Source organism: Podarcis vaucheri (genome assembly GCF_965113315.1).
Source record: "Podarcis vaucheri genome assembly, chromosome: 2".
Classification (NCBI taxonomy): Eukaryota; Metazoa; Chordata; class Lepidosauria; order Squamata; family Lacertidae; genus Podarcis; species Podarcis vaucheri.
The window spans coordinates 61805461-61825955 of record NC_138760.1 but is presented as its reverse complement, the minus strand read 5'-3'; the positions used below and the strand labels follow the sequence as shown (position 1 = coordinate 61825955).

General features: G+C 41.2%; 1 protein-coding gene across 3 annotated transcripts in view; it reads left to right on the top strand.

The window, feature by feature from the left end:
• FSTL4 (follistatin like 4) overlaps positions 1-20495 on the top strand; it is a 371489-nt gene that overhangs the window by 214900 nt on the left and 136094 nt on the right. For all 3 annotated transcript variants that reach the window (XM_082211563.1, XM_082211562.1, XM_082211561.1), the window contains exons 5-6: positions 3678-3865; positions 9233-9353. In XM_082211563.1, coding sequence (XP_082067689.1) covers positions 3678-3865; positions 9233-9353 — 309 coding nt within the window. The remainder of the gene's footprint in view (positions 1-3677; positions 3866-9232; positions 9354-20495) is intronic.

The window sequence follows — 20495 nt, the reverse complement described above, 5'->3', positions numbered from 1 at the left end:
TGGCTCCCAGGTTTGTTTTCCTTCGGAAACGGGTCCAAGTGGCTCTTTTTGTCTTAAAGGTTGCAGACCCCTGAGCTAGGCAATCCCTGTCCAGATGGGGGTGTAGCTGGGCCAGCAGCCGAAGCTGATGGAAGGCACTCCTGGCCACTGAATACATAACAACAACAACAACAACAACAATAATAATAATAACAATATTTTTTTATTTACACCCCGCCCTCCCCAGCCAAGGCCGGGCTCAGGGCAGCTAACAAGCAATAATAAAAACAAGTTGAATGATTACAACTTAAAAACAAAATTAAAATACAACATTAAAATATTGAAACATTAAAACATTAAAATGTAGCCTCATCGCAGGAGGAGAAAGGAAAAGAAAAAAGAAAGATAGGGAGGGAGGGAGGGAGGGAATCAAATTGGCTCCAAGCCAAAGGCCAGGTGGAACAACTCTGTCTTACAGGCCCTGCGGAAAGAATAGAATAGACCCATTGAAATTAATGCACATGACTAACTTACAGTTACAGATAGGTAGCCGTGTTGGTCTGCCATAGTCAAAATAAAAAAATTCCTTCCAGTAGCACCTTAAAGACCAACTAAGTTAGTTCTTGGTATGAGCTTTCGTGTGCATGCACACTTCTTCAGATACACTGAACTTAGGTACTTTAATTCTAGTGGGTTTACCTTGAGTAGGACTCAGTGGAATACAAGCGCATGGGTAAAATTCAATGTGGTGCTGAGTGTGATATGCACATGGGGAACGAGGTCCTCTCTATGTGACCACCTAATTTTGTTCAGAGGGTTCCTCCAACTCTCCAAAGCAGATTTAATGGACACCGGAGATGGTCATGTTGTGCAAATGGACCTTGTTCCATGCATGCAACAACTTAGTTGTATCCCACGCTATGTATAGACTAAATTGCCAGCCATGCTGCAGCGTAAACTTTCAATGCAACTTGCACACAGAGTAAAACAGCAGAAGAAAATACAGCAACAGAAACAATACAAAACATGGAAATCAATGAAAGCCAGACTATGTATAAAACAACTGCTAAAACCAGATATGCAAGATACTGGAAAAACTGGGCAAATAAAATTTCCAGTCACTTTTGCACTGGGAAGAGATAAAAAATGGATCCAGATGAGCTTCTCTCTGGAGGCATTATTGGACAGATTCATATGATAGAAGGTAGACAAGTCTTATGCTATGCTTGGGTGGGATCATGCTATGCCTACTGGGGGTGGGAGATGAATTTGGTTCAGTTCAGTTAAAAGTGAAACTATTCACACTTCCCAAAACAATATACAGGCAACTCCCAATTTACGTGGGGGTTACATTCCACGCTACCACACATTTAAGTGAAATCACATATATTTGAAACACCGTTAAAAAATCCTGCAAACACCCCATTCCACCCCCCACCCTGCCCCACCCCGGCCCATTCCACCCCTTTTTGTGATGTTTTCAGGTCACGTCCAGGTTTGGTGAGATGTGCATATCGGAAGCACTGCCTGTACAAACCAAAACATTGTCATCCTTTAAAATTTGTAGGCCTTGCTGCCTAGTAAGGGTGCTTCGGACTGCAACCTAAATAGTGTTTTTTTGATTAATTAAATGGCATGTCACCAATTACTGTGTTCATTAGTCAATTAAATTTACATTGATTAAATTACATTTGCTGAATTGCCCATCACCACAATGTATACTGAGACAGTGAAGGAAGTGTATAATAATTTACAACCCCATAAACAAAATCCAGTGCTGATGGGCAAAGGGAAAGGCCACTTTTAGTATTCCCCCTCATTCCTTTCAAATAGATAAACCAGAGCTAAAATGGTTACATAACAACTGTGCTATTAACTCACAGCCCCACTGATGAAAATCTGCACTTACTGATTAAAAGTGGCATCCTTTGATTAATTGCCTAAAGCTTTAGTTGATTAATATACCAATTACAGTGTGCAGCTCTACTTATTGTGGGAGTGGGTTTTAAAAGGAAGAGTTTCTGTTCTCTTGGTGTTCTTCTCCCATGATTTGAGTTTCCATTAAAGCACGATTCACCCAAAGACACAAGAGCTAAAACGATCTGCCTCCCAGCGTCCCCACAGGCATGCAGAATCTTTTTTGGGACCTTCATGCATTTCATATGAAAAGTGTAGAAAGTTTGGGAGCATGTTCTGTTTAACAGTCTTAGAAACATTCCCACAACCAGAAACTCTGTTTTACCAGGGAGGTTTCTAAACGTGTTCAACAAAATGCACATAAAAACACTCTTTAGAACATAGTCATTCTTGAAAGGATACAATTGTACCCAGAGGCGTAGCAAGGTCACATGTTACCCAGTGTGGAAATTTTTTTGTCACGCCCCACATCAATGGCTCAGGGTAGGCTTGGGAGTCATGTCCCCCCCCCTCAGCGATGACACCTGGTCTGGTCTGCACCCCCGCACCCCCCCTTCCTACGCCTCTGGTTGTAACAAAATGTTGGCTCCTCCAACTTCGCTTCAATGTTACTCCATTTCTGTCCACTGTTTCCCCAGTCAGACTTACTTATGGGATCTTTTTATTCTGAACATTAGTGGTCCCCTAAACACTTCACTGGTCCCTGTCCCAACCTCCACTGACAGAAAGGGGAAAATAGCAGTGGCAAACCAGCAGAAGCCCCATTTTGGTTTCATAGCCTATCATCCTAATCTTGAACTCATTATCAGGAAGTCAGTCCCATGGATATCAGGATATCTTATATCCGAGGAAAACGTCTGGGAAGATTTGGAGTTGCCCTCCATCCTCTTTGCTTTACAGTGCTATGTACCTGGCCAGCTGAGTTCAAGTCTTTGATTAGTCTAGTCATGCTCCCTTCTACAGTAGGGAGTTCTTTTTGCAGATGTTACCAAGTACATCCTCCTGAGATACAGTCGAAGAAGAGTGCACAGAGCATTCTATTATGTGGTGTGGTGTCAAATGGGTCAGAGCTTGAAAACAGCACAGGGGAGGGTTAAGTCATGTGGGTCCTGGTACCACAAGCCCCTTTCAAGCAGTATTGTTTCTTTTATTTTTATTTATTTGTTTATTTTTTAAAAAAAACCTTTTGAAAATTTTGTAATATAACACAGCCGCAGAACTAATGGTTTTCGAGTTTGGTAATTTGAGTTTCAGCTTGTAAATGGCATATTTACAGTGTGCAAATGATAGCACAGCACTTCTGTCTGATAATCAGCAGTTCACGCCTTGAGACTCAGTTAGTTATGATCACCACTTCAAAGCCACTCTAATCTTCTCCTTATATATTAGAAAAACCGGACTGCACTGTGGAAACGCAGTGGTGCATAAACTGCGACTATGTGGGGGCAAATAAGGATACTTTAAGAAAAGCATCTAGAGGACATTTAATGCATTCAGCAGATATTACATTTTACACGGTTGTCTGCTGAGTGAAGCCGTATAATCTGTAAAGTGAGATACTGATGAAGTTCCTTGGAGGTAGGATTTAGGGAGGGGAAAAACCTTGTCTTTATGAAAGGGCATCTCATTAGGATCATCTTAAAGCATTGCTTTTGAAAACCTCAGTAGGTGCAGGGCATCTCCCTTTGGGCGGCACCTTTTCTGGCTCTGTAGAAGTGCAGTCTTTTAGCAGATCAAGCAGGGAGAAGCATGCAGTCATGTAATCATGTTTTATCTTCCAGGTGACACGTGTACAATGGCAGACTACCGTCAACTGAAGGGTATCCTTCTGGACCTTCAATCTCACCGGCAGAGGCAGCAAAATCACCCAGGAGATGAGAGAATCCAGAAGCGCTTCTTAGTTGAAGATATGTTTAACCACTTGGATATAAATGGTGATGGGCACCTCAGCAGCTCTGAATTGGCTCAGGTGGGTTTGTTGTTCAATGAAAATCAAATTATGAAGTGGACTGCATTTCCCATTCAAAGTGTAAATTGAGTGTAACCACAGTGGAATCCTCAAGAGACTAGCTGTTTGTAAAACTCTGCTGAAAATTAGACTATGAAATATCTTGCCGTAGCTGACTTTTCTCCCATCTGCCTCAGGAAGCAGTGGCATTATTTTATATTGTTAAGGATATTTTGCAAAATAAGAATTTTCTATGCCACGTTTTTTTCCCCCTCCTTAGCTCTCTGGCAAATATAGGTTTGCATCTGCAATCATCTTTTTTAAACATGCCCTGCTCGCTGACAGATATCAGATTTTATTTGCATTGAAAAATATTTAAATATGAAAATCAGCATAGATTCTCCCACCTTCCTCTGAGATGCTCTAATACTAAAAATTTCATTAACAACAGTTTCTGTCCCACATGTACAATATCCTTTTGTAGCTGCAGAAGTGTTGATTGACAACTGATCAATTTAGATATATGGTGGTGAGACACACACAAAGTGATATTGTCTTTATCATCATGTTGTGGAAGGTTATTCCCATCATGCCCTGATTATGCATTTTTGAGAAAGATCCAGCTAACCAGGAAAAAGGATGGATCCTTGATCTGATCCACCATGTTCATTTGTGCTTTGAGGCCCCCAAGCCCTTCCCCTGAAAATAACTTCACACTGACACCTAATTTTTAGTTTAAGTCATTGCGCAAAATTTAGGCCACAACTTTATTGATTACAGCAAAGTGAGTGGTATTGGCTTAGGCATTGGCAACAGACTATAACTGACTCCTGCCTCTCTGGCTCGAAGTCTGAAAGGGTAAACACCAAATGAGGAAGCAACATCAATGAAGACCAACCGAAGCTTACCCCAGGGTTCCTGTGGTCCTGGCATGGCCCTAGTCCCTCAAGTGGACTTCTGACGAGATCCAGGACCCCCAGATTCCTTTACCGGAATACCCTTATTCATGGAGGGGCAAGTGATGGCTGCACCTCCCCTCCCACACACTTCAATAAGCCAATGCCTAACCGCCAAACATTACAAAGTTGTGACGATTGCTAAGGGGGTAGGCAAAAAGCAAGTGACTACAGCCAATCTGCCAAATGGAAATAATTCTTATCCAGCCCCTGCTCCAAAGCAGGTGGCCCAATCCAAAGCAAGGCCAAAGCAGCACCGCCTAAAATTAGGAAGGGAGGGTGGGTGTTTGGCAGCACGAAGCAAGTGCGCCCAGTTACGGCGCACTGCCACTTTTGTAGGCCCCAGGAATCGCGCTAACTGCCCCAATTGGCCCAAACAGCCTGGCTCGATCCTGGGGCCTAACGGTTAAGGCTTGGGCCACGCCCGGCAACAACTCTCCTAGCGGGGGTGCCTTAGGGGCCCGCGCACAACTAGGAGCCTCATTAAGGAGGATTCTATTTGTTCTTGTAAGATGACACAGTTGCTGAAAACCAGATGAGGAGAGAGGCTGTTGTTCTCATGTTCTGATCGTTGGTTTCCTACAGGCATCTATCTGGCTGGGCAAGATGAGCTATTGGTCTGATCCAACAAGCTCTTCTAATGTTCTTAGGAGATTTGCTGGGTAGATTCTCTCCTTTTCCTCTGCAAATTTTCAGGAGTGAATTTTCAATGGAATGAGCTCTGCTTCCCATCTCTGCCACTGACAGTTGAGGTCAAGGAGGCATCAACTGATGATGGGCTATATTTTTTTGAAAGTTTTCAGGAGGCAGCAAGATGCTGCTTTACCTTCTGCAAAAGACCAGAAAAGGGCAAATATTGCCCCATCCCTAAGTTCCCTGAACTAAGGAAGGAGAGGAGAGGGTGGGAACCACATAATGGATTTGGCTAATAAGCATCCTAACTGAAATGTTGATTAGCCCTTACACAATATTTCTTTCTCCATCTGTTTTGTTTGTTTTTGTGCTGGAATGTACTCCTAGTAAGTCCCATCTTGAAAGGATTAAATAGCTGCGCAACTTAATTGTCACAATAACATGGCATGTTGAGATGTTTTGAATGAGAAGTTTTGCGAAATCACCTCTTTGGCTGAGTTGTTATGATAGATCAAAGAAGGAAAGACCATATAACATCCAATGTCTGCTAAATTCATGAATGAGCACTAAATGGTTGAGCAGAAATGTGATATTTTTCAGGCTTGAAAAAACTGAAAAATGTCATTTTGTGTGTGTGTGTGATGCACTGACAAAGCAAAATGCAAATGTAATCAGGCATTGGGAGTAGCTACTATATTTGATAGTATATAGGGACGCGGGTGGCGCTGTGGGCTAAAGCCTCAGCGCCTAGGGCTTGCCGATCGAAAGGTCGGCGGTTCGAATCCCCGCGGCGGGGTGCGCTCCCGCTGCTCGGTCCCAGCGCCTGCCCACCTAGCAGTTCGAAAGCACCCCCGGGGGCAAGTAGATAAATAGGTACCGCTTACCAGCGGGAAGGTAAACGGCGTTCCGTGTGCGGCTCTGGCTCGCCAGAGCAGCGTTGTCACGCTGGCCACGTGACCCGGAAGTGTCTTCGGACAGCGCTGGCCCCCGGCCAATAGATGTGAGATGGGCGCACAAACCCCAGAGTCTGTCAAGACTGGCCCGTTCGGGCAGGGGTACCTTTACCTTTACCTTTTACTATATATGATGCATGTTACAATGGAATGAAAGAAGTGGTTTTCATTATCTTACGAGCAGAATTCCCATCATTTTAGGAGATTTATTTGTTTGGAGGGAGGGCTTGCATATTGCCAAGGCTCCTGAGCACATAGACATGAGCTGTGTTCTCATATGCCTTGAATTTCAGCTGGACCGAGTAGTGAGCACTTTACTTCTCTCCCTTAGGGGTAAACATAAACCATTTGTTTGTAAGGAGGAAAATAAGGACATTCACTCAGGAACACCCCTGAGGCATGGGGCGTACCTGTTCTGTGATACTTGCAGTGCCTTTCACATAGAATAAAATATGCTCATAGAATAAAATATGCTCATATCTGCACAACTACGTAAATCTAGGGCTCTCTCTTTGGTCATTCTAAAGTGTAACATGATCTGGCTTAAGGAGGAAGAGAGAGAGAGAGACCTATTGTTTTTATGAAGGGAAGTGGAGGGAGGACTCCTTTGTTTCAGGAACCTATTATATTTCAGTCCCTGAAGCATTGCACCCTTGTATGAGTTCCTTGGCAGTGGAATCCAGACAAGCCAGAGGAAGGTATGGCTGGCCATTTCCCCACACACTGCAGTGATGTTGCAAAGTGCAGAGTTTTACAGGAGCAAATGGCAGCCAGTAAGTCACACAAGAGAAAGTAAAGAGATGGAAGGGACACTATCTTCATAGGCTATTTACCCATGGGATGTTTACCCATGTTTACTCAACCTTTGGATCAGGGGAGCAAATGCAGCCTTCTTTCTGCTGTGTCCAGTTAGGGAAAGGGCATAGCTCAGTGGTAGAGCATCTGCCTTGCATTGTGGCATCCCTGGAATCCCCAGGTAGGACTGGGAGAAGTCCCTGTCTGAAGTCCTGGAGAGGTGTTTCCAGTACCTATTGACAATACCAAGCTAGATGGAGCAATGATCTGACTCAGCGCAAGACAGATTCCTATATTCTTATGTTCCAAGTTTGCAGAGGATTTGGCAGGAGGCCACTGCTTTGTTTTCATAGCCCATATTGACTTCCACATCATAGTTATTCTCATATGGCATGTAGTTATATATGATGTATCACTTCCTAGGCTCTCTTATGCATGTCAAATTTGGCATGTAACTGTTGCATGTAGCAGGGCTTTGTATAAGATGACAGTCTGGACAGAGGATATACTGTCAGTATACACTGTCAGTGCTCTTGTATATTGTATACAAATAAATGAGAAGCTAGAACAATGATATTAAATGAGAAGCCATAACAGGATTCCTCAAAAATTAATGTAGGAACATGATAATTGCTTCTGTTGGTTTAGTTAACTTGGTTGAAAGGAAGGATAGGTTGTTGTTGTTTTTAATGTAGACCATATTTTTGTTGCAACACATCTGCCAAATCTTTCTCCCTACCCAGTATTGAACTGGTTAAAAAAAAGAGGGAAAGTGGAATTTAGCCTTTGGAGAATTGCCAACTTATTTGCTTCAATTAATGTCAAATAATTCTTTTCAGAGAGAAAAGCGCCCCTAGCAATAAATAAGTAGAAGGTCATTTTTTGTTCTTTTAATTCATGATACAAATTCAGTCTTAGCCTCTAAAAACATTTGATTGAAATCCACGACACACACATCAGCCTTATTCTTGTGAAATATCAGATAAACTTCTGAGTATACAAGCCCATTAACAGCTATGGTAATTGAAATATTATTTTCATTTAAAGCTGTGTCTGTAGGGTCAGATTCAAAAATCTGCTAAATTCATAACTGCTAAAGTGATTTCCTTCCTGGCATTAAATCAAAGGAGCTTGTCAGTATTGTGAAAACTTAATCAATTTTCAATACAAAAGCAGACAAAGGGAAATTTCTATCTTTAAAAGGTAGACCCTGGAAGTTGTGGTTGATTTCACTTTTATTGACTATTTTACATGGTGGATGAAGGGTCATGCTTTTAGCATTATTACTTGACATTGTCATCAGTGAAATGAGCCACATCTGATATCATGAAGAACATGAAGCACTTTTTGACCATATCCTTGGTGACTTGAATCTTGGCCCTCTGCATTCTCATGTTTGCCCCCACCCCATCTTTGAAATGGTATCATGAGACTTCCTTGTATTGCGTTGTCACACATTTATGTGGGTCTGAACGTAGGCTGATGCTGCATTCTGCCCTCCCGAAGTTTTTGGAAGTAGGGATTAGACAGTTTAGGTGTTAAATAGGAACTTTCTGAATGATTCCTGATTGGCTTTTGAGACATTTTTGCCTACTTCATAGAAAGTTGTTGTTGTTGTTGCTGCTGCTGCTAGGGTTAACTTGGCATTTCTATTACAACATGCATGTAGTATGGTCATGTATAGCTTAGTTTTGATGTATAATATTTCTATATATTGCAACAAATTTTGCAACATAAAACAATCACATTGGTGATTGATGACTCATGGTGATTTATTGGCGACTCCTGCCTTCCAACCACTTGATCTCATACAAGGTAGCTGTATAGGTACCTTCAAGCAACAAGCAACAATGGAAAACATCAGGAAAAGCTCAACATTCCTAACAAAATGCGATTTTTGTCTAAACATACCAAGCTTATGTACTTTTTATGGCCTATTTCCCCACCCCACAATATCCCAGTGTTCAGTTTTCCCATACAATAAAAAATATATTCAATTAAATTTGGTTAACTAATTGTAATGATTCCACCTCTTTTCCTGATCTCAACAGTTGATGAAAAGGGACGACCTGGAAGAAGTTTTCTCAGATTGTACACCAGAGGATCTTCTCCGATTTGATGATTACAACAACGATGGTTACTTAACTCTGCAAGAACTGTATACTGCATTCCGTAAGTGACTTTATTGCTATTTATACTTCTAAAGTGAATCATCTGCATATGGATGTGCAGAACAAACGTAGGACAAGAAAGGGTCCTCTCATCTTTCCGGGTGCCTAAAGGACCTTTTTGCCCCTTGAACCAGCTGGATCTTCCCCAGGCAACGTTTAATGCATTTGTTCTTCATTCTGTTACCAAGCAGCAGATGACAAAAGTGGCACAAGGCATGAATGAAATTGTGCTTTTTTTGGGGGGGGGGTGTAATAATTCTGTGGAAGGTGAGCACTCTCATGCTCATCTCATTGTTAAGTGATTGTGCAAGGGAAAGGAAACTAGGAATGAAGGAAGGTCACCCTCTCCTCCAAGAAATTATGGGCAGGGATTTCTTACACAAACTACATGTGGTCCCCACACTTCTTTTACTCTTACCTTTGCGTTGTCAAAATGGAGTAATAAAACTGCTAGCACATTTGCAAAAGCTAAGTAGGGTCCGGTATGGTTTCAAATCCGATGGGGGACTGTGTAGTGTTGCCGTCCAGCTCTGTGATTCTATGATCTGTGCTGTTGTTTTTAAAACATACCTTGTTAGATATAATTCTTCAAGAATTAGAGGTGAAAACACGTTTTCATTTCCATTAGATTTCAGTGCTGTGATAGGGTTTTGTTTGCTAGTAGGCAAATATCTATCTACTTGTGCCTAGTGTGGAGATGTGGGAGTGATGCTCATGAAAATGTTGAAAGAATATAGGGGTTCCTCCCTCCCATCGGTTGTTAATAGTAATTTATGGAACAGATGTCAGAAGAAGATTGCTTTAGTGATGGCTTTGATGGCTGCATTGTTGTGGTGTTTCATTCTTAGTGGGAGGATTATGCATGATATTTCTTGCAGCCCACAAGAAACAGTTTATCAGCAATCATTTGTAATTCCCCTTTATATATCAATGGGGAGTTGATGTGTGTAATCTTGATCATAGTTGGAGTTCAAATATTGCTATGTGAAGTTATTTTTCTTCTCTGTTTTCTTGCTGTCACCTGAGAATAAGCAACAACTTTGAAAGGATTGCCCCTCTCCAGGGCCATATCTAAACATTTGATTCTCCAGTAATGGCAATGTGTGGCTGAAATAAATGATTATGCCTGTTGTTGGACAGCAGCTTCTGACAACAATCTCACTTCATCCCCAAGCCCATTGTAATTCAAATCCTCCAAACTCTTTAAGAAATCAGGACTGTAAGGCCTTCCTCTTGCCATTATCACTGTTCCTTCCTTTCCCCTAGCTCCTTCCTTTCTTAAATCTCCATAGTTCCTTGTCTAGGCTTAATGCGATCCTGATGGAGGCCCATCCATAAACTTTCCCTTCACCAGGTATGAGAAAGTGTCTGGGGTGATGAGCTCAGAACAGAGTTGAGATTGTATGTATTAACTCAGAATTCTTTTGAGATGGTCTCATTTTGTATCAAGCTGGGGGTTCATCCTTCAGCAGACTAAAGCATGACAACTGCTACATTATGTGTCTTTAAGATACAATATACTGGTTATCTATTTCTGATCAACAGTAGGCTAATCAGTGTAAACAATAGGCTTATCAATATTTGAAGCCACTGACTGAATACAGTGTACTTCGGGTTACAGATACTTCAGGTTACAGACTCCGCTAACCCAGAAATAGTACCTCAGGTTAAGAACTTTGCTTCAGGATGAGAATAGAAATCATGCGGCGGCGGCGGCGGGAGGCCCCATTAGTTAAAGTGGTACCTCAGGTTAAGAACAGTTTCAGGTTAAGAATGGACCTCCAGAATGAATTAAGTTATTAACCCAAGGTACGACTGTACAAATAAAGCACCCATCTTTTTCTTATCTACCTTTTGTAGCAAAGGTCCACACTAGAGAGTGTATACAGAAGTAATCGTGTATGATTCTCCCAGCAAATTTTTGAAAAGAACGGCAGCTTTTTCTGGGATGGGGATGGATCATTTGGAGCAGACGTGCAATGGATACATGTTCAACCCCTTTGTAAATATGAGTTTAGAACTCCATGAGGGAGCAAGCAGAGACAACAGAGGCTCAGGACTAACTTCAGGCTTGAAAGGGGCCCTTAGCACTGGGCGCCCTCCTATTCTAGTGCTCTTCAGTGGGATTAACCTGTGATTGTGGTGAGCAGTGCCCCAGAGGGATGCTGTATTATGGACATTGGGCAAAATTACCACTTAAGAGTTTTGTTTCAATGTAGGCAGTATATAAACGGTTTGAATAAAAATGGCATTCGCTCAGTCACCCGGTACTAAGAAATGGCGGAAGGGGGTGCATGATTTAAAGGGTAGCCCACAAGAAATGTCAGAAGTGAGAGAGCCAGTGTGGTGTAGTGGTTAAGAGCGGTAGTCTCGTAATCTGGGGAATCGGGTTCGCGCCTCCGCTCCTCCGCATGCAGCTGCTGGGTGACCTTGGGCCAGTCACACTTCTGTGAAGTCTCTCAGCCCCACTCACCTCACAGAGTATTTGTTGTGGGGGAGGAAGGGAAAGGAGAATGTTAGCCGCTTTGAGACTCCTTAAAGAAATGTCAGAAGTGAACCCTGCTAGGATGCTGGAGCCCTGACACCGTCCCAGGATACCGTGAGGTGTCACCAGGCTTGTGGGGCTCATTTGGGGCAGAAAAATGAAAGGTGTAGAAATGATTGAGCAAGGCTTTCTCTGCAACTCACCCACTCCCCAATGCCCCCTTCAGCAATTACTGATGCTTTAAGAAAAAGGGACCCCAGGGCAGGGTTAATGAACCTAAGTCAGTCATATCTACTAACTTCAATGTCTCTGGGTAGGATTAGCATTGGATTCAGCCCCTGAGTTCCAGTGCCTTCTCAAGATCAGACCAAGGTTATATTAGGTTGACAGCCCTTCCCATCAGACCCCTCCTTTCCCAAGCAAACTAACCATCCTTGAAAAGGACAGGGAATCTACAGGTATAACGGGGACATTAGAGGCCTGAGAAGCCTTGTGGTTAAGATTTTGATGCTTCCAAGCATGCGCGCGGTTGCAGTTGAAGGGGATTTTAGGACCTAGTGCATCCCAAGTCAATTAAAGTAGATTTCATGCATGCAGGTGTCAAAGGATGCCCTTGAGATCAGAAGCCAGAGGCCTATATGATGCCAGCTGTTTCAAACCTACCCACTTGTCTCACTCTCTCGACTGTTGTAAAGGTAAATTTGCTTGGGAAAGGGGCTTCCTTCTGAAGCTTGGTTGAATCCTTGGAAAGACCTCACTTTTTCCTGATAGTTCTCTGATAAAATTCACAGGGTAAAACTATGAAGTGAGCCAGGGGTAGCTCACTAACTAATTCCTATGTGCCTTTTGCCAGGAATTAGACCCTAGATGAAACTGACAATGGGACCAAAAGCATTTCCAATGGACCTTTTAAACTTAAGTTTTGAGGGAAGACTACTTTGCATAACAATAATCTGCCTTTTAGGAGTTCAGAAGTCATAAGACTTGGAACATTATTCTTTCTCTAATATTCAGAACTTCAGAATTTTATTTTTACACCAAGGCTTACGGAAGCAGTGGCATTTTGCTTCATGAATGCTTTTCTGTCCCATGTTTGTCAGATGGACCCTGCAAAAAACCAAAAAAAACCCCTACAGAAATAGCATTTGACCTTTTCTGGTGACTCTCTGCCCTTCTTAAATGCAAACAAAAATAAGTGCAAGCTTCTGTTTTTGTGTTCCCATTTGAAATAAATAAAAAAAGATTTCTAAGAAGGTTGGCGGGGAAATGCTGAGCTTGGTTAACACACTGGATCTGCCTTGCACTGTGGATACTTTAAAATTCATTGCATCCTATCTGGAGTACTGGATATGTAATAAAGCATAAACCCTCCTGTGTTAAGAAGGCTATAAAGTGAATTAACCTTGCTATAAAGACTTGACATGCAGTTACTGGGGAGCATATTTGGATCAATAGTTTTTCAAAGTCACAGGAAATATGGTTAGTTTCAGCAGGCCTCAAGTATTTGTGGTTCATTGATTTTTAAATAGGCAATGAAACCCAAGACAGGTGCAAACCATTACCGAAAGACCAAAATTAGTAAGATGTGTTCGAAATTATAGGGCAGTTAAACGTACACCAAACTGTAGCCAACTGTCAAGGCAAAATGAGCTATATTCTAGCATAACCACTGGAGAGCTGCATCTGAACAGTTTCTCAGCCATTTGAGTGGCTATTCTTAATGTCAAGCAGATGACCAGAGTGTGTCCAGAAACAATAGAATTGCATCAGCTATCATAGAACAAAGGTCTGTCTTTCTGTTAAGGTTATAAGTAAGAACCGGTGGGGAATCTTTCCTCAGCTTACATAAGCCCAAAGTAATCAAGGAAATGGGTTATTTCAGAATCAATGTAAATTCAGTTAACTGCAACCTTATGAGTCCTCATCTCTCCCTTCAACAAATTTATTCCTTTCCTCTCCCACATAATCTCCCCACAAGCTTTCACTTGACTTCATGGGCTGGCACTTCAACAGTTCTGAGCAATAGATAGGAGGGCAGGAAGACCTCTCTGCCACCTAGAACCATCAAATTGTATAGTTGGAAGGGACCCAAAGTGTCATCTAGTCCAACTTCCTACAATGCAGGAATCACAACTAATCCCTGACAACCTGATGTGATGCTGCACAGTGTGGCAGAGTGTCAATAGTAAATACCACAGACTGGAAGTATGGTTTCCCAAGGGCTTTTTGTGAGTCTTTTTTTTTTTTTTTTTAGGGAGTTGGGTAGGGGCATATTTGATGGATGTAGATAAAAGAGCAATTCTCCAGCTTGGAGTAAAATCCAAGTTGGAGAAGAATTCAGGAATTATAATTCTGTGTTTATGGCAACCAGTATCAACTCCCAAGTCACATTTGCAAGCCCCAAAATACAAGTCTCACCAGTACATGAAATGTGAAAATAAAGCAAGATCTGAAAAAATGCATAACACGTAAGAGTTCACCACTCCAATCATTTCCTAGAGTGACAAGAAGGCTATTACTATTAATCATAATAATTAATAGTTATTTAGTTTTATTTAACTGCCAGTTCTGATATGGGGTAGCAATGTACACAACATGTCTATGGCAGGCTTATACCAGTATAGCACCATCAGTCTTCTGATCTGTACAAGATTAAGCTGGCCTTCCTTTGAAATTACGATTGTTGAGCATGCTTTGTAGCCTAATAAATATCTTAGTTCAGTGACATCACTAAATCCAGATCTAATGTACTCTCCCCAAAGTTGTATCAGACTTATTCCAGAGGGCCTTCTCGGTAGTGGTGCCCTCCCTGTCAAACTCCCTCCCATCAGATGTCAAGGAAATAAACAACTACCTGACTTTTAGAAAACATCTGAAGGTAGCCCTCTCTAGGGAAGTTTTTAATGTTTGGTGCATTTATTGTGTTTTTAATATTCTATTGGGAGCCGCCCAGAGTGGCTGGGGAAACTCAGCCTGATGGGCAGGATGTAAATAAATTATTATTATTATTATTATTATTATTATTATTATTATTATTATTATGTCTGACAGCAGTTTAAAGGAAGTGTAACCTTGCGGATTTGATGAGCTGTGCTGTCTAGTTTTACAGCTACCCTTAGGTTTTTGAAACTTTATGGCTTTCCTGTGTGCAATTGGGACTGCAGGATTGCCAGACTGTGCCCCAGGTTTTCTGTTCTTCCCATAAATGAATCCATTTTGCCATTTGGGTACAAACTACCACAAAGTTGTGATTCTGAATGCTAGACAAGTTTTGTGAACCTATATGTAGTATTTCTAGCGCCTTCAGTGTTCAACTGATCAGAAGTTTATTTTAATCAGGCTAGCAAAACAGCCATTTGCAAATTCACCTGTATCACATAAGAATTCCCTCCAGGGGAATAGATTAGGCATGTGCCTTCGCTGTACTCTTTTTGGCATCTACTGAAAACTTTCTAGTTTAGGCAAACCTGCCCAGACATGTAAATATAACATATTTTTAATATATCTCTCAGCTTATTTTTAACATAGGATTTTATTGGTTATTTTAATTTATATTTTAGGTAAGCCATGTGGAGGTTTTGATAATTAAATGATATATAAATCCTGGTTTGTTTGTTTGTTTGTTTGTTTGTTTGTTTGTTTGTTTAAAAAAAGATTACTTACCATCAAATATGTAAGCTGCTCCCTCAGGTAACTATTTAGATTTAAATAATTATTTATATTATTTGCTAAGCAAGATTTATATTCCACTGCATCAAAAATAATAATCTCTAAACAGCTTTCATAAAATGGAATGAATAAAATATTTATCAAAAGTGGCAATAAAAATGGATTTTAAAAAACAATAGAAATAGTAAAACATTCAACAGTTTTAAAAGCCAACGTACAGAATAAAAGGAAATCCATGGGTAGGTGTGCCTAAACAAAAAAAAGTTTTTAGTGATGTGCAGTGATATGAAAGCAATGTCTTTGGGATTTTGATCCATGCTATTTGCTCTGTGGTGACTGTATCCTACATGTAAGTTATCACTTGGTCATGTGGTCATCAACTGATGAACGTGCATGTGTGAACCAGCCATTGGAGATGCGCCAGTAAGGTCCTAACCTGCCTATTTTCTTTTTTTTAAATATGATATTTATTGAAATTTTACAGACAATAAAAGGTTACAAAATTAAAAATAAGAAATAAAAAAGAATAACAATAATAAAAGAAAAATAGATACAAAGATACAAAGACAAAATACATAAAAAGTAAAAAAAAAATTAAAAAGAAATCAATATTATCATGTCTTATATTTCGTTTACTCTAACCTGCCTATTTTCAACATACAATGACCTACCAAAAAATAAATAAACAGGAATAAGAGCAGCTACAGATGAGCTGCAGCATAGCATGATCCCAGTTAATTGGCATGGAAACAATCTAGCAATTTGGAAAGCTTAGAGCCCAGCTGAGTAGGACTTTCAATATGCTCAGATGACTGCTTGTGGATAGATCTTTTGGAATGAAATTTGACTGGAGGTCATTAAAATTAGGCAAGTCCCTTCTAGCTTCACCTTTATGTCATTCCCTAAAGAGACAAAGAGGGGAGCAAAGTTGGCAGGTGTGATGTTCTGGTTGGGGGTGGAATAATGCCATCTCCTAGCGCTGCATAATATAATCAATGTGGGCAGGTCAATTAACAATACAAGTGTGTCAAAGAGAAGGACAACATGTATTCAATCGCAATGATTCTGTCTTGTCAACTGTGTGAATTAATAACATGCAATTAACACTGAAGTTAAAGTCTCTGTATATTATAAACTTAATGCTCACTAGAGTTCTCCAGAATGACATTAATTCATGATGGCTTGGCTCAGCATTGCATCAGGCTTCCAAACATTATACAGTGGTACCTCAGGTTGCATACGCTTCAGGTTACAGACTCCGCTAACCCAGAAATAGTGTTTCAGGTTAAGAACTTTGCTTCAGGATGAGAACAGAAAACGTGCTCTGGCGGCACAGCAGCAGCTGGAGGCCCAATTAGCTAAAGTGGTGCTTCAAGTTAAGAACAGTTTCAGGTTAAGAACGGACCTCCGGAATGAATTAAGTACTTAACCTGTGGTACCACTGTATAATAATACAGAAGTACACTGTGATTTCAGAAGCAAAGCCATATTGTGTTCTCTGCTACACTACAGCTCAGTTATGGGGCTGTAGTGTACACTACACTACACTACAGCTCAGTTATGGGGCTGCTAACAACAGCATGGCTCTGTTAGTAGGCCAATCCACAAATAATGGCATCAGGTACTTTCCGAATCTCGTCTAGCTCTCACAAAGCTCACAAAGCCTTCCCTATTCTTTCCTTTTGGGTGTTCTCAAATTGCATCGCTGGATGCTCACATGTTGCACTTTCCAATAATACTTGTTGTTGCATAGCAGTCTGTGTGTGTCTTTTGTCACTGGGGTTTTCAATTACAGGCAAGGCAATGTGCACGTACCGCTATTTTAAGAAATAAATTACAGCTCCTGGACAGGCCAGCATTTGTTTGTTGCCTTGCTGCAGAATCAATCCTGCAGAGGTGTTAAGAAAGAGCAGTTGTTGTGTAAGAGTCGTAAGCCTTTGGTTGCTTCTCCATATAAAGTGGTACCTTGGTTCTCAAATGCTTTGGTTCTCAAACTCCGAAAACCTGGAAGTAAATGTTCTGGTTTTTGAACAATTTTTGGAAGCCAAACATCCGATGTGGCTTGGTTTTTGAACATTTCGGACTTCCAGAACGGATTAAGCTTGGCGCTTTTGTTTTTGCTATTTATTTTCAATTTTTGTTTTGAGGCTTTTTTGATTAATTTGTTTTTGTGACTGTGTGGAACCCAGTTCAGCTACTGATTGATTGACTGACTGACTGACTGACTGACTGACTAATTGATTGATTGTGTGACTGTAGAAATAGATAAAAGTAAAAGCCCCCCATCCAAACAATGACTATCATCAGTGCAGGGAAGAAGAAAAAATATTTTTTTAATTTTTATCATCTACAATACTGTCTTATTTATTTTATAGTACAATACATTGATTATTGCTTTCATTTTATGGATCAATGGTCTGGTTAGATAGTAAAATTCATGTTAAATTGCTGTTTTAGGGGTTGCTTGTAAAAGTCTGGAACGGATTAATCCGTTTTGCATTACTTTCTATGGGAAAGCATGCCTTGGTTTTAGAACGCTTTGGTTTTGGAGCAGACATCCAGAATGCATTAAGTTTGAGAACCAAGGTACCGCTGTATGTAAGTTTGGATCCTAAGAACTGTGACTAAATTTTTGTAATCAGAAAGGGCCTTTCTCAGCCTTCATTCCCCTGTTGCTGCCTTGTGTTCCCTTGAAATCATTTCAGTAGTCAGGGGCCCACAGAATGTGTCACAGAGGGATGCCCTGGTGGGGAACCCCTAAGGGAAGAAGGCTCAGAGCCCAGGAATTGGTGGTGGGAGACCATGAAGAGGGACAAGGAGGAGGAGACTAGTCCAACACACAACTGTGAATGTGCAGCACAGCTGCTGAATACTTTACTGTGCAGTCTAAGACAGCAGCAAGCAGTGCACTGATGTTCACTGATGTTCTCACAACACAGTCTCATGTGTGTCTTCTCAGAAGTAAATCCCACTAAATTCAATAGGCTTTATTCCCAGGTACGTGTGTCTAGGATTGCAGCCTAGCTCTGAAATCCACAGGACAAAACGACCATGGTCCAAAAATATCAGCCAGTTGGATGCTATACTTTACCTACCAGTCTTAGTTGCTTCAGTCTGTGGTCTCCTTTCGTGTCCCTGCAGGTTTTTGGTGCCAAAGTAGGAAATAATTCATTAGTTTACCAACATTGATTTGTTTCTCCTGTAAGCTATGCCGTAGCCACACTTCAAAGATGCCATAGGAAGCAAGGGACTTTCTCTCGTCCCACATCAGACGGAGGCAATGTTGAAAGATGATACTTAAGCCTCCTCAGGGAAGAAATGAAGTTTCCTTCAAAGTGACTGAAGCGATTGCCTTTGAGCCATGCGTGCCTCAAAAATATACTCTGCAACAATATTATTAAACAGCCTATTTATTTGATGCCTCCCAGAAGAATGAATTATAAGCAATTCAGTGTGATAGCCCTGTTGTGGCCAAGCGGGGGATGTGGTGGGGGGGGGGGAACAGTCCAACAAACTTCAATGTACAGGAGCCTTGCAAATTGCTTCAGATACGATTGGGTCCAGTGCCTTTGGAAACCATACTTTGATATTTTGCTAATTTGGTGCATTCTCCACGTATAAGCCCCAACAGAGCATGGAGGCCTAAGAGCAAACTTTGCATGATGACTGAGCACATGCATGCAAAAATAAGAGGAAGAAGGAAGCAAAACAATTACTGGAGCTGTATTCCCCAGTATTGTCGATGCAGTTTCATCATATCTCTGTGCATGGGCCCCAATATCACAGGTCAGTACCCCTGTGATTGCCCCGCAGAAGAGGCTTTTTGTTTCCCATTATGGTGTGGACTAAGGAAGCAGTCAAATATGCATTCTGGCAGAGTGTTTATTTTTTAAAACAAAAACATTTGTGCCGCACACACTAATATTGCGAAGAATAACCTTCTCTGGAGGTTTTGTAGCAGAGCCCAGGTGAACTTCTGTCTGGGATGATTTAGTTCCGGTGAATCTGCACGGCACAAGGGACTGGATTAGTTAACCCAGGTCCTTTCATGCTCTATAATTTTGCAGCTTTGATCCATGAATAGAAATTTCTTCCTTTCCACTAGCAATTGTGAAGTAGCAGGAGATCTCATTTATCATCTAGACCCAATATTAATCAACGCCCAGGAAATCTGCTGTACCTATGGGATTGTGGAATTTTTGTGAAACACATTTGTCATTACTGGTTATTTTGTTGCATTTTAAAGAAGACCTGGGGGGGGTGTTTTCCTGCATCTGACAATAGGAAACATTTTACACTGGATGGGGAAAAATAATGTTGCAATGTAACATTTGTCTCCATCTTGCAGCTAAAGCAACTCAGAGGTGCTTTATGGGAGCTCTTTTTGCATGAGAAAAAAAAGTAACAAGTCATCTGGGATAGCGTAACAGCTCTTTCCAGATCTTGGCTATCTAGCAGCACAATCCTGTGGATGTTTACTCAGAAGCAAATCCATCTGTGCCAATGAAAGTTCTTCCCTAGTGTAAGTATGGTGAAGACTGCAGCCCCAAACGCTTCCCCCCCCCACTTAGTTTGGCTATTGAGAAGGAATGAAGAGGCCTTCTTGTTTGAGACAGACAATAAGTGCAAACTAATGAATGTTGTGCACAGTTAGTTTACATTGCAAATGATGGGCTTAACACAGTTAGTGGTGCATTGAATTTAGGGTGGCTGTTCTCTGTTTGAAAGGCCGCTGTCTGGTTCAAGTCCAGTTTAAAGATAAAGAACCATAAGAAAGGCAAGCTGGAGCCTTGTTGCTGCTCACCAGCAGTTAGTGTCTGGACCTCAGGCAGAATAGGCACACAGGTCACCTAGTCACAGTCTTCCACATTGTACTTTTATTTCTTTTGCAGCAATTACTTCTAAATTAGCAACTACACATATAAATCAGCATGTTCACATTTTGTGCGAATGCCATGCAAATATGTGCTATTTTTGTCCTCTTTCTTG